Source organism: Actinia tenebrosa, unplaced genomic scaffold (assembly GCF_029948245.1).
Source record: "Actinia tenebrosa isolate PJP-AT-01 unplaced genomic scaffold, QUT_ActTen_1.0 PGA_scaffold3__52_contigs__length_22856419, whole genome shotgun sequence".
Taxonomy (NCBI): domain Eukaryota; kingdom Metazoa; phylum Cnidaria; class Anthozoa; order Actiniaria; family Actiniidae; genus Actinia; species Actinia tenebrosa.
Window position 1 is genome coordinate 14,425,755 of NW_028292580.1, and position 13,740 is coordinate 14,439,494.

General features: G+C 35.7%; 1 protein-coding gene across 1 annotated transcript in view; it reads right to left on the bottom strand.

Moving 5' to 3' along the window:
* LOC116305391 (stabilin-2) overlaps window positions 1-13,740 on the bottom strand; it is a 67,938-nt gene that overhangs the window by 16,857 nt on the left and 37,341 nt on the right. The window contains exons 48-58 of the mRNA XM_089035471.1: window positions 6,065-6,208; window positions 5,420-5,560; window positions 4,450-4,509; window positions 3,933-4,109; window positions 3,262-3,360; window positions 2,585-2,728; window positions 1,990-2,046; window positions 1,673-1,790; window positions 1,076-1,216; window positions 545-735; window positions 32-161 (exon numbers count right to left, since the gene is read on the bottom strand). Of these exons, the coding sequence (XP_088891597.1) occupies window positions 32-161; window positions 545-735; window positions 1,076-1,216; window positions 1,673-1,790; window positions 1,990-2,046; window positions 2,585-2,728; window positions 3,262-3,360; window positions 3,933-4,109; window positions 4,450-4,509; window positions 5,420-5,560; window positions 6,065-6,208 (1,402 nt within the window). The remainder of the gene's footprint in view (window positions 1-31; window positions 162-544; window positions 736-1,075; window positions 1,217-1,672; window positions 1,791-1,989; window positions 2,047-2,584; window positions 2,729-3,261; window positions 3,361-3,932; window positions 4,110-4,449; window positions 4,510-5,419; window positions 5,561-6,064; window positions 6,209-13,740) is intronic.

A 13,740-nucleotide genomic window follows, 5' to 3' on the forward strand; every position in this document is an offset into this window, starting at 1 on the left:
ATACCAAATAAAGTACTGTCCAAAGACTCACTCGATTCAGTACAAGAAGCATGATTAGAACAGCCTCCGTGGTTCACCGAACATGGAGACGATGGTCCAAACGCCTGACAACGGTCGTTCACTTTATAAAATCCTTGCTTGCATTGACAGAGTCTTTGGTCCTGTCGAGAAAAATACAAAGGCTGCTTGAACAAATTGCTAGATTTTAATTTATCAGCCGATAAAATCCTTTAGTGAATCTCCTTATCTGCTCCAAATGGTGTTCAAAAACTGACCGCCATTTGCTTTCAACTATAACGAATACCATTTTGCAATTAGTCCTCGAGCCCAAATGATCTATTTACTTATATGTCTTGAGGCGTATGACCGTTATAGTCAAATCCAACTAGTCGGTCAAATATATAGTTGCAAACAAGTTTTGAATTAAAGTTAAGTTCGATGTTTTGGCTTTCAAAGCCGAGCTAAGAGGCTATAACTTCAAGCCAATCCGAACGCAGCATTGAACGTGCGGCCACATCCATCACAAAACAAATCTGGTACTTACTGGACCCTGGAAATGACAGGTAGCGTTGACACCGCAATCTCCATTGTTTACAGCACACAAGTCTCTCATTTGACAATAAAATCCATCGCCCTCGTAACCAGGTTTGCAAGTACAGTTCACGTGACCAGATTCATCAGAGCACGTGGCAAACACGTGACATGTGTCAGGGTTCTCATTGCAGGAGCCTGGAGCTGGGGAAAAAATCACTCAACATTAGCCTGGAAGATGTTTAAAAATGCTTGTGTCACGCAAGTCGTCACACAATATTACATTCCGTAAGTATGTCACCGCGCATTATTGGCTAAGTATTGTTTTCTTTAGAGGTAGCTTAGACAGAATCTTGTTGTTGCTAAGTGCAGGTGTCACGCAAGGTGTCACACAATATGTCACATATTACTGACTACGTATTGTTTTCTTTAGAAGTAGCTTGCCTGGACAGACCGTGTTATTGTTTGGTGCAGGTATCACGCAAGGTGTCACAATATGTCACATATTACTGGCTACGTATTTTTTTCTTTGTAAGTAGCTTACCTGGACAGCCCGTGTTATTAGGACATCGTTCACATGCTGTTCCATAAAAGGGCTTAGTACAATTACAAACACCCGTGCCTGTTAACCCATCATCACACTGACCACGCCCAAGACATGGGGTCCCTTCACCACCAGGACATGCTGGAAGATTATAAACATTAACTGTGTGAGATCTTAGAAGGTCGTGGAATAGATCCCTTGCAGTACGTCGGATGCAGCTCAATCTGGAGGACATAACAATAGGTTTTTTCAATCCTCTTAAGATTGATTTTTTTTTTTGTCCTTCAAATTGAGCTACTTTGACTTTATATTGAAAGGGCCTATTAAACTAAAAGTACGACTATCAATAGTGCTTGACAGCGATCATCATAGTCACATTAGTGCGGTTTTTCAATGAGTGGGAAATAATACACCAAATCCTTTTAGCCGTACTGGAGCAGTACCGTATCTTACTGTAGACGAAACTAATGCATTGTGATTGGCTGAAACACTTTCCAATGTTACAGCATGTCGCACTGCGGTGTACGTGCTATAACTCAGTACCCTGTGTTTCACACTCATATGAAAACCGCTTTAAAACATGATGATTGTTATTACCTCTACAGTCTGAGCCATAGAAATTAGAACAACATTTGCGCTCGATTTTGTGTCGCATACAACGAGGTTGACAACCAAGGATGCCTCCATTGAAAGTACAGCCATGATTGATTGAACCCTAGGAGTAGAAAACAAAGATAAGACATATTGGTTGTGTCCACCTTCAGGGTTTTCTTGTGCCTTCTTAATAATATGTGTTACATCATTGATTTTTAAAGACTCTTCAATCTTATCCACCCTCATTCTACGCTCCACGCTGTCCGCTCCTGCTACTTGAGAAAAAATCTAACAATCTAAAAGAACAGATTAACACTTACTACAAGCGTGGTTTCCGGTGGGCAGCTCACAGGAAGTAAGCAGTTACCACAAGAACCCTACAGGAAAAGAGAGAGAAGATGAATGGACTAGTAAGACAGACTCTTGGTACTAATGATACCTACTATAAAAAGTGGTGGGAGGGTGGGTAGATGGGGGGACGTGTGGGTTGGTAGGTGGGTGGATGGGTGGGTTGGTAGGTGGGTGGATGGGTGGGTAGATGGGTGGGTTGGTAGGTGGGTGGGTTGGTAGGTGGGTGGATGGGTGGATGGATTGGATGAGATGAGATGGGATGGAAATGAATGGGATGAGATGGGATGGGATGGAAATGTATGGGATGGGATGAGATGGGATGGGACGGGAAGAAATGAATGTAAAGAGGGATGGATGGATGACATCAATTGAATGGACGAATGAGATTAAAGAGATGGAAGAATAGATGTTTCAGCAGGAAGTATGAATAGGTGGTTGGGATGGAAGCATTGATGTATGGATGATAACTGATGATGTCAATGATGATGATTAATGATGATCATGATGATAGTCATAATAACTGATGACGATGACGATGCTAATAATAAAGTGATAAATACTTACGTTAATAATTTCTTTAATTGGTTGATCACAATTTCCTCCGAGTCCAAGAGGAAGTAAGGCATCATCAACAGCGAAACCAACTCCGCCCTTAAACTGAATATCTCTCTTGGAAATCCTACTAACGCCGTTGACATATAAGTCACCCTGAAACATCCAAAGGTAAAGATGAGAAGACAAGTCTTTTAAATTAGTTTCTGAAAGTTTTTCTACGAATCTGGTGATGATAACCAAAACTCCAAATGCGCATGCGTGCCTGAATAGTACACGTGACTACTGACGTCATCTAAAGACATGCGCAAACCTCCTAAAAAAACTTTAAAAGTCGTTTTGAGTTTTCATTACAATAGACCTTTTCGGCTTGGGCGCAATATCTCCTATTACAGACCACGTGTCATTCTCTAGAGTATCATTTCTTTCTTTAACGGTTGCAAAAGGCACATGATTGTACATACAACTCAAACAAATAATTTCATTGTGAAGACAATGACACGTGGTCTGAAATGGGAAAGCTACATGCCCAAGGTAAAAATGTCTAAACTAACACGGAAACTAGGCGAGTCAATCCAAATGGGGCTTATTCACAGCGATAACAGATACTACGAGAACTTTTTACGTAAAATTGAGAGAGTTTTTTCTTTTCTTATCCCATTATTTGTCCTGAAAATGTTTCTACTTACCTTTCCTCCTTTGCAGGACACAAAGATGGTTTGGCCTTGCATGGTCGTTAGTTCGACACCTCCACCCCCACGAACAAAGAAATCTGTGGTCAGGTTGGCCTGGGTAAAATATCAAGGCAACAACTTTTAGATTGATTGTTGAGATCGATAGTCAGTATAGGGCAGTAAAAGAAAGGTGGACTTTATTTTGGAGAGGAGGGGGGACAGGAAGATGAAGGAGAATTTTGTCACATCTCCGTAATAAAATAGTCCTATAATTAGATACAAGAGTTGGTTTATCATCAGTTTGAGTTGACTATAGACATTTTCCTCAAGGGTGCGTGCGCATCCAACTTGACGGGCCACAAAAATGAAAAAATAAGTAAAACTTAGAAGCCAGTTTTATATTTAAAGAGGAGAATAATCGATTCTATGAATTCTTATGCGAAAAAAAAATTTATAGCAATGCATGACAATACTCATGTTATGGTATCGTGGCCCGTCAAGTTATTTAAATTTGGACGCGCACGCAACCTTGAGTAAACGGTCTATTGTGAAGGTTAGGTAAACCTGGGTATGACACGTGTTCTTGCACCAAGAGGAATAAGTTCTTTCACATTAGGAAGTGCACGATGAAAGGAGGGGGGTGGGGTTTCAACGTTTGAATGGTGAATAATATTATTTCCACATACCGGCGCATTGGGTACCATGTGATATTTGATGTATGTCCTTAACTCATCCACGTGTGCGGGCGTGGAAAGCCTCGTTTTCAACCTTTCTGGTAGCCTATCAATAGCCTGATTGGTCGACATGAACACCAAATATGGACGGCGAAAGGGATTGGATAGGATGTTTTCAAGACTTGCTAGCTGTAAGATTGATGAAAATGATGATGACATCCGATATTTATAAATTTTGACTCTTTCATCGCAATTTGTATTAAAGTGTTACATCATTGCATTTTGCGCCAAATTCCTCTAAAGAATTCACGGAGTATTCAAGGCCCCTTTGGATCAACTTCACATGAGCCGAACCTAATGTCATTAAAGAAGACCGCCTTGTTTCAAATAGGATCGGCTCATGTAAAGTTCGACGTTTGACCTGAGTCTTAGCGTGTCTAAATGCAATCTACGTTATTTTTCTGAACATTTTCTATGTAAATTAGTATCAATTAACAAATACAACTCGCGAATTGTTTTCCAAACTCACCTTTAATAGGTCAAGTCCTTTAGTGTAGCCAAGACTTTTAGCGACATTCGTGTATGAGGACTAGATAAAAAGAAAAATATATAAATAAAAACCATCTTTTTCAACCGACCATGACAAAACTTTGGTGCCACAATACTGCCAACATTGTTGGTAAACTAGGATTTTTTCGTGTGATGACACATTTAGAAAGGAGGAACGTTTCTTGCGATAAATTATGAAATATTCAAGACTATTCCAAGCCAATTTGGTCAGAACTTGAATTGGATTCCCTGAGAAAAACAAGTCATTTGCGGCAACAAATTTGCTCACGCGTTCAAGCAATTAACTTAGTTGCGCGCAATATTCCAGTAAATTTCGATTCCACCTTTTCAGTCTGCAATGCGCGCAACTGTTGCAAAGGTAGACGCACAGTTCAATGGACACTTTTCAAAAGTATCGCAAGGCTAACGTGGAAATACAAAAGAAACCACAATTTCACTTGTACGGCACTCTTCTTCAGTCGTTTCATCAAGGCTCGTAATTTACCTATTACGCATGTTCTTATTTGATATCCCAGCCCATCCTACACGGCTTACTGCCTTATCTATCAAGTACAATGTTACACGATGGAATTTGTGGCTTTTGTATTTCCATGTTGGCCTCGCATACAAGACAATTTTAAGAAGGTTGCATTTCATTATTGCGCGCTAATCTTTGCACAGCGGCTCCGCCATGTGACCGGACCGACTAGAGACTGGTTTTCTTTTGCGTCGGGATCGAAGCCGGAAGACGTCCATGCGTGACTTGGAAGTGAAAATCACATGCCATAAGCGTAAGCACAAAAGAAAGAAAAAGAAAACCTTACAATCCTCGTTCTGTCTCCGATTACGACTCCGTTTAATGTGTTTTTCACTTCGTCATAAGCTGCTTCCGACTCCGATTCCAACCAAAGTGAATAACAGTCTTAAGAATCAAATGAAAAAGTACTTACTGATGGGTTTCCTGTGTTGATAACATCGGAAGGTGGGGTCAATAGTTGATCCAGTTTGAAAACATGACCATTGACAGACTCGTAAATCTGGATTATTCTTGCTGTGTTATTCTGTGCGTCCACAAAGAAGGTCCCAGAACCCTGGTGAAAAGACAACCAAGAAAATCATCACTAGCGGGAAAAAAAATTATAGGAGGATCTGAAATTACTGTTGTGAAGTATTATACACCTATTTCATAAAACGTTGTCATTCCGACATGGAAATGGCTTCGTTAAATTTAAAGAACATTGAATCAGTCTCAGCACGAAGGTCTATGTTCTTGAAAGTCATTCCAGCTATTCTTGGATCTTGGAATGACTTTTCTCCTATCGCTTGTCGCCCATCGTCTTTGGCGATGACAAATTCAAATTCGCATCGTTCATTTCATTAATGCAAGCTTCAAAGCAAGATGGAAATCAAACTTCGAATAATGAACTGAATCTTTGAACCTCGATAGGAACGCATGAGTTGGTTTGACTCGAATGTAGACGGGACTTCAATTCCAATTTCAAACTAATATCAAACAGTGGCTTTCGAGCGACCAATCCCTGTGTATCGTACGCCATCAAATTACTTATATTTTGATTACGAATTCGAATACTTACGTTATTCTTGATCCAGATTGATGCTCCCAATAACGAAACAAATCTTCCTCCAATTCGAGAGGTCTCGTTAGTTATGCGTGCGCATCCTATGATATGATACCTCAAGTATTGTTCTGTGGTTGGAGACGATGATATAGCTCGTCGCTTGAATAACAATAAAACAAAACAAAAATTACGTTAATCATTCAAATTTTACCAATACCCTAATGCCCCGTCCACACGTATCCGCAAATTTGTGTACCCGCAAATTTTTTTTTGCGGATACGAAAATGTTCGCGTCCACACGCAGCGTATTCGAATCGTTTTCACTGTTCACACGTATCCGGAAATTTCATGATCCGCCCTGATGCACGCTAGTGCCTAGTCCCTTTGACGGATAGTTTTTCTTATTGAGCATAAGAAAAATCGTGTTTACGTCAGCGTATCCGAAAATTTGTGGATACGACCGTCCACACGTATCCGTATTCGGAGCGTATCTGAAAATTTCCACTCTGGAGACCGTTTCCGGATACGGATACAAAAATTTGCGAACACGTGTGGACGGGGCCTAAGTCAAGGCAATGCTAACACACAAGGAAAAAACATCTGAGACCGCCTCTGGTCCGATCTTGGTCAGCACATGGATAGACAACAGTAGATTTTTACCCACAACACCATTTTTTCTCTATATTCGATATTCGATACTTGCTATTCTTTTTTCTTTTCCTTTTCGATATTTCACACGAATTATTCGTTCCTTTTACGCTGTTCCATTTTGATCGGTGATATTCATTATTTTACTGCTACACTTTTGACCCGTCAAATATCCCGATAGAACTGGATAAAATGGTACCAAATAACCTGATAGTACAGTGTACTGGATAAAATGGTACCAAATTTCCCGATAGTACTGGATAAAATGGTAACCAATATTCCGATAGTACTGGGTAAAATGGTACCAAATATCACGATATCACTGAATAAAATGGTACAAAATATCACGATAGTACTGAATAAAATGGTACCAAATATCCCGATAGTACTGGATAAAATGGTACCAAATATCCCGATAGTAATGGATAAAATGGTACCAAATATCACGATAGTACTGGATAAAATGGTACCAAATAGCACAGGTCAAAATCGAATATAAAAAAAGAACGAATAGCACGTTTCAAAATACATTAGAAAGAATATCGAATAGCAAGGGTAAAAATCAAATAGAAAAAAATACAATAGCAGAGGTCAAAATCGAATAGAACGGTTCTTTCTATTCGATTTTGACCCATATTATTCGATAGTCATTTCTATTCGATTTTGACCCATATTATTCGATAGTTATTTCTATTCGATTTTGACCCATATTATTCGATAGTCATTTCTATTCGATTTTGACCCATATTATTCGATAGTCATTTCTATTCGATTTTGACCCACATTATTCGATAGTCATTTCTTTTCGATTTTGACACATATTATTCGATAGTCATTTCTATTCGATTTTGACCCATATTATTCGATAGTCATTTCTATTCGATTTTGACACATATTATTCGATAGTCATTTCTATTCGATTTTGACCCATATTATTCGATAGTCATTTCTATTCGATTTTGACCCATATTATTCGATAGTTATTTCTATTCGATTTTGACGCATATTATTCGATAGTCATTTCTATTCGATTTTGACACATATTATTCGATAGTCATTTCTATTCGATTTTGACACATATTATTCGATAGTCATTTCTATTCGATTTTGACCCATATTATTCGATAGTCATTTCTATTCGACTTTGACACATATTATTCGATAGTCATTTCTATTCGATTTTGACCCACATTATTCGATAGTCATTTCTATTCGATTTTGACACATATTATTCGATAGTTTTTTCTATTCGATTTTGACCCATATTATTCGATATTCTTTTCTATTCGATTTTGACCCGTATTACTCGATAGTTATTTCTATTCGATTTTGACCCCTATTATGCGATAATGATTTCTATTCGATTTTGACCCATGTTATTCGATAGTCATTTCTATTCGATTTTGACCCGTATTATTCGATAGTCATTTCTATTCGATTTTGACCCGTATTATTCGATAGTCATTTCTATTCGATTTTGACCCGTATTATTCGATAGTCATTTCTATTCGATTTTGACCTGTATTATTCGATAGTCATTTCTATTCGATTTTGACCCGTATTATTCGATAGTCATTTCTATTCGATTTTGACCCGTATTATTCGATAGTCATTTCTATTCGATTTTGACACATATTATTCGATAGTCATTTCTATTCGATTTTGACCCATATTATTCGATAGTCATTTCTATTCGATTTTGACCCACATTATTCGATAGTCATTTCTATTCGATTTCGACACATATTATTCGATAGTCATTTCTATTCGATTTTGACCCATATTATTCGATAGTCATTTCTATTCGATTTTGACACATATTATTCGATAGTCATTTCTATTCGATTTTGACCCATATTATTCGATAGTCATTTCTATTCGATTTTGACACATATTATTCGATAGTCATTTCTATTCGATTTTGACCCATATTATTCGATAGTCATTTCTATTCGATTTTGACCCATATTATTCGATAGTCATTTCTATTCGATTTTGACCCATATTATTCGATAGTCATTTCTATTCGATTTTGACACATATTATTCGATAGTCATTTCTATTCGATTTTGACCCATATTATTCGATAGTCATTTCTATTCGATTTGACCCATATTATTCGATAGTTATTTCTATTCGATTTGACCCATATTATTCGATAGTCATTTCTATTCGATTTTGACCCATATTATTCGATAGTCATTTCTATTCGATTTTGACCCATATTATTCGATAGTCATTTCTATTCGATTTTGACCCATATTATTCGATAGTCATTTCTATTCGATTTTGACCCACATTATTCGATAGTCATTTCTATTCGATTTTGAGCCATATTATTCGATAGTCATTTCTATTCGATTTTGACCCATATTATTCGATAGTCATTTCTATTCGATTTGACCCATATTATTCGATAGTCATTTCTATTCGATTTTGACCCATATTATTCGATAGTCATTTCTATTCGATTTTGACACATATTATTCGATAGTCATTTCTATTCGATTTTGACCCATATTATTCGATAGTCATTCATTCGATTTTGACCCACATTATTCGATAGTCCATTATTCGATTTTGACTCTATACCCATATTATTCGATAGTCATTCTATCGATTTTTGACCCACATTATGCGATAGGTCATTTCTATTCGATTTTGACCCCATATTATTCGATAGTCATTCTATTCGATTTTCACTCATATTATTCGATAGTCATTTCTATTCGCCTGTGACACATATTATTCGATAGTCATTTCTATTCGATTTTTGACCCCACATAGATCCGATAGTCCCATTGTCTATTCGATTTTGACACATATTATTCAATAGTTTTTTCTATTCGATTTGACCCCATATTATTCGATATTCCTTTTCTATCGATTTTGACCCGTATTACTCGATAGTTAGTTCTATAGATTTTGACCCGTATTATGCGATATGATTTATTCGATTTGACCCATTTCTATTTTCGATTTTGACCCATATTATTCGATAGTCATTTCTATTCGATTTTGACCCGTATATTCGATAGTCATTTCTATTCGATTTTGACCCATATTATTCGATAGTCATTTCTATTCGATTTTGACCCATATTATTCGATAGTCATTTCTAGTCGATTTTGACCCATATTATTCGATAGTTCATTTCTATCGATTTTGACCCATATTATTCGATAGTCATTTCTATTCGATTTTGACCCATATTATTCGATAGTCATTTCTATTCGATTTTGACCCATATTATTCGATAGTCATTTCTATTCGATTTTGACCCATATTATTCGATAGTCATTTCTATTCGATTTTGACCCATATTATTCGATAGTCATTTCTATTCGATTTTGACCCTAATTATTCGATAGTCATTTCTATTCGATTTTGACCCCAATATATTATTGACCCTATTATTCGATAGTCATTTCTATTCGATTTTGACCCATATTATTCGATAGTCATTTCTATTCGATTTTGACCCATTATTATTCGATAGTCATTTCTATTCGATTTTGACCCATATTATTCGATAGTCATTCTATTCGATTTTGACCCATATTATTCGATAGTCATTTCTATTCGATTTTGACCCATATTATTCGATAGTCATTTCTATTCGATTTTGACCCATATTATTCGATAGTCATTTCTATTCGATTTTGACCCGTATTATTCGATAGTCGATAGTCATTTCTATTCGATTTTGACCCGTATTATTCGATAGTCATTTCTATTCGATTTGACCCGTATTATTCGATAGTTATTTCTATTCGATTTTGACCCGTATTATTCGATAGTTATTTCTATTCGATTTTGACCCTTATTATTAGATAGTCATTTCTATTCGATTTTGACCCATATTATTCGATAGTCATTTCTATTCGATTTTGAGCCATATTATTCGATAGTCATTTCTATTCGATTTTGACCCATATTATTCGATAGTCATTTCTATTCGATTTTGACCCGTATTATTCGATAGTCATTTCTATTCGATTTTGACCCATATTATTCGATAGTCATTTCTATTCGATTTTGACCCTATTATTCGATAGTCATTTCTATTCGATTTTGACCCATATTATTCGATAGTCATTTCTATTCGATTTTGACCCGATATTATTCGATAGTCATTTCTATTCGATTTTGACCCTATTATTCGATAGTTATTTCTATTCGATTTTGACCCGTATTATTCGATAGTTATTTCTATTCGATTTTGACCCGTATTATCGATAGTCATTTCTATTCGATTTTGACCCATATTATTCGATAGTCAATTTCTATTCGATTTTGACCCAGTATTATTCGATAGTCATTTCTATTCGATTTTGACCCATATTATTCGATAGTCATTTCTATTCGATTTTGACCCAGTATTATTCGATAGTCATTTCTATTCGATTTTGACCCATATTATTCGATAGTCATTTCTATTCGATTTTGACCCATATTATTCGATAGTCATTTCTATTCGATTTGACCCATATTATTCGATAGTTCATTTCTATTCGATTTTGACCCATATTATTCGATAGTCATTTCTATTCGATTTTGACCCCTATTATTCGATAGTCATTTCTATTCGATTTTGACCCAGTATTATTCGATAGTCATTTCTATTCGATTTTGACCCATATTATTCGATAGTAATTTCTATTCGATTTTGACCCGTATTATTCGATAGTCATTTCTATTCGATTTTGACCCGATATTATTCGATAGTCATTTCTATTCGATTTTGACCCATATTATTCGATAGTCATTTCTATTCGATTTTGACCCGTATTATTCGATAGTCATTTCTATTCGATTTTGACCCATATTATTCGATAGTCATTTCTATTCGATTTTGACCCATATTATTCGATAGTCATTTCTATTCGATTTTGACCCATATTATTCGATAGTCATTTCTATTCGATTTTGACCCTTATTATTCGATAGTCATTTCTATTCGATTTTGACCCGTATTATTCGATAGTCATTTCTATTCGATTTTGACCCATATTATTCGATAGTCATTTCTATTCGATTTTGACCCCGTATTATTCGATAGGTCATTCTATTGCGATTTTGCATCCGTATTATTCATAGTTCCCATTTCTATTCGATTTTGACCCGTATTATTCGATATTCATTTTCTATTCGATTTTGACCATATTTTCGATAGTCATTTCTATTCGATTTTGACCCATATTATTCGATAGTCAAATCGATTGCGTTTGACACGCGTATTAATTATCTTGTCATTTCTATCTATCGTTTCGATTTTTTGCCATATTATTCGATTGTCATATTATTCGATAATATGCGATTTTGAAACCCACATTTATTCGTAGTCAATTTCTTTCGATTTTGACCCGTATTATTCATAGTCATTTCTATTTCGATTTTGACCCATTTATTCGATAGTCATATATTATTCGTATTATTTCTTTCTATTCGATTTTGAGACACCATCTATTATTCGATAGTCCATTTTTCTATAGTCGATGTTGACCGACTCCTAGTATTGATAGTCTTTCTAGATATTTGACCGTATTACTCGCTAGTCCTACATTCTATTTCGATTTTGACCCATATTATTCGAATACTTTCGATTGACACATTATTCGATTTTGACCACATTATGATAGTCTTTTCTATTCGATTTGGACACATATTTATGCGATAGTCATTTCATTCGATTTGGATTGACCCATATTAGATCAGTGCATTGTCTAGTCATTTTCGATTTTGACCCACCATTTATTCGATTAGTCCCATTTCTAATTCGATTTCTGTGACCCTTATTAGATATTTTCGATATTTGGACACATATTATTCGTAGTCCATTTCTATTCGATTTTGGACCCATATTATTCTATGTCTGTTCATTCGATTTTGACAACATATTATCGATAGTCATTTTCTATCGATTTTGACCCTATATTGATAGTCATCTTCTATTCGATTGGACCACATTATTCGTAGTCTTTCATTCCGATTTTTGAACCAATTATTCCGATATCATTTCTATTCCGATTTTGACCCATAATTATTCGTAGTCATTTCTATTCGATTTTGACACATATTTTCGATAGGGAAAGTCATGCTATTCGATTTTGACCCATATTAATTCGATGTCATTTCTCATTCGATTTTTTGACCCCAAATTCTTCGATAGTTTATTTCTATTCCGATTTTGACACATATGATTCTCGATAGTCATTTCTATGTCGATTTGACCCATATTATTCCGATAGTCATTGCTATTCGATTTGACCCATATTATTCGATAGTCGTTTCTAGTCGATTTTGAACCCATATTATTCGATATCATTTCTATTCGTTTTGACCCCGTATTATTCCGTAGGCATTTATATTCGATTTTGTGACCCGTAGCATTCGATAGTCTTCTATCGATTTTGACCCATCTTATTCGATATCATTTCTATTCGATTTTGCCCCGTATTATTCATAGTCATTTCTATTCGATTTTGACCCATATTAATTCTATAGTCATTTTCTAATTCCGATTTTTGACCCATATTGATTCGATAGTCCTGTCTATCGTTTGTGACCATAATTATCCCTAGTCATTTCTATTTGATGTTGACCCATATTATCGATGTCATTTCTATTCGATTTTGACACCGTATTATTCGATAGTCATTCGATTCGATTTTGCCCATATTAATTCGATAGTCATTTCTATTCGATTTTGAACCGCATATATTCGATAGTCTTCTATCGATTTGACCATATTATTCGATCTTCATTTCTATTCGATTTTGAGAACCCGTATTATTCGATAGGTCATTTTCTATTCGATTTTGACCCATATTATTCGATAGTCCTATTTCCTTCGATTTTGACCCATATTATCGATAGTCATATTCTATTCGATTTTTGACCCATATTATTCGATAGTCATTCTATCGATTTTGACCCGTATTATTTCGATAGTCATTTCTTTCTATTCGAATTATGACCCATATTATTCGATATCATTTCTATTTCGATTTTGACCCGTTATTGGGGAGGGGGGATGAGGG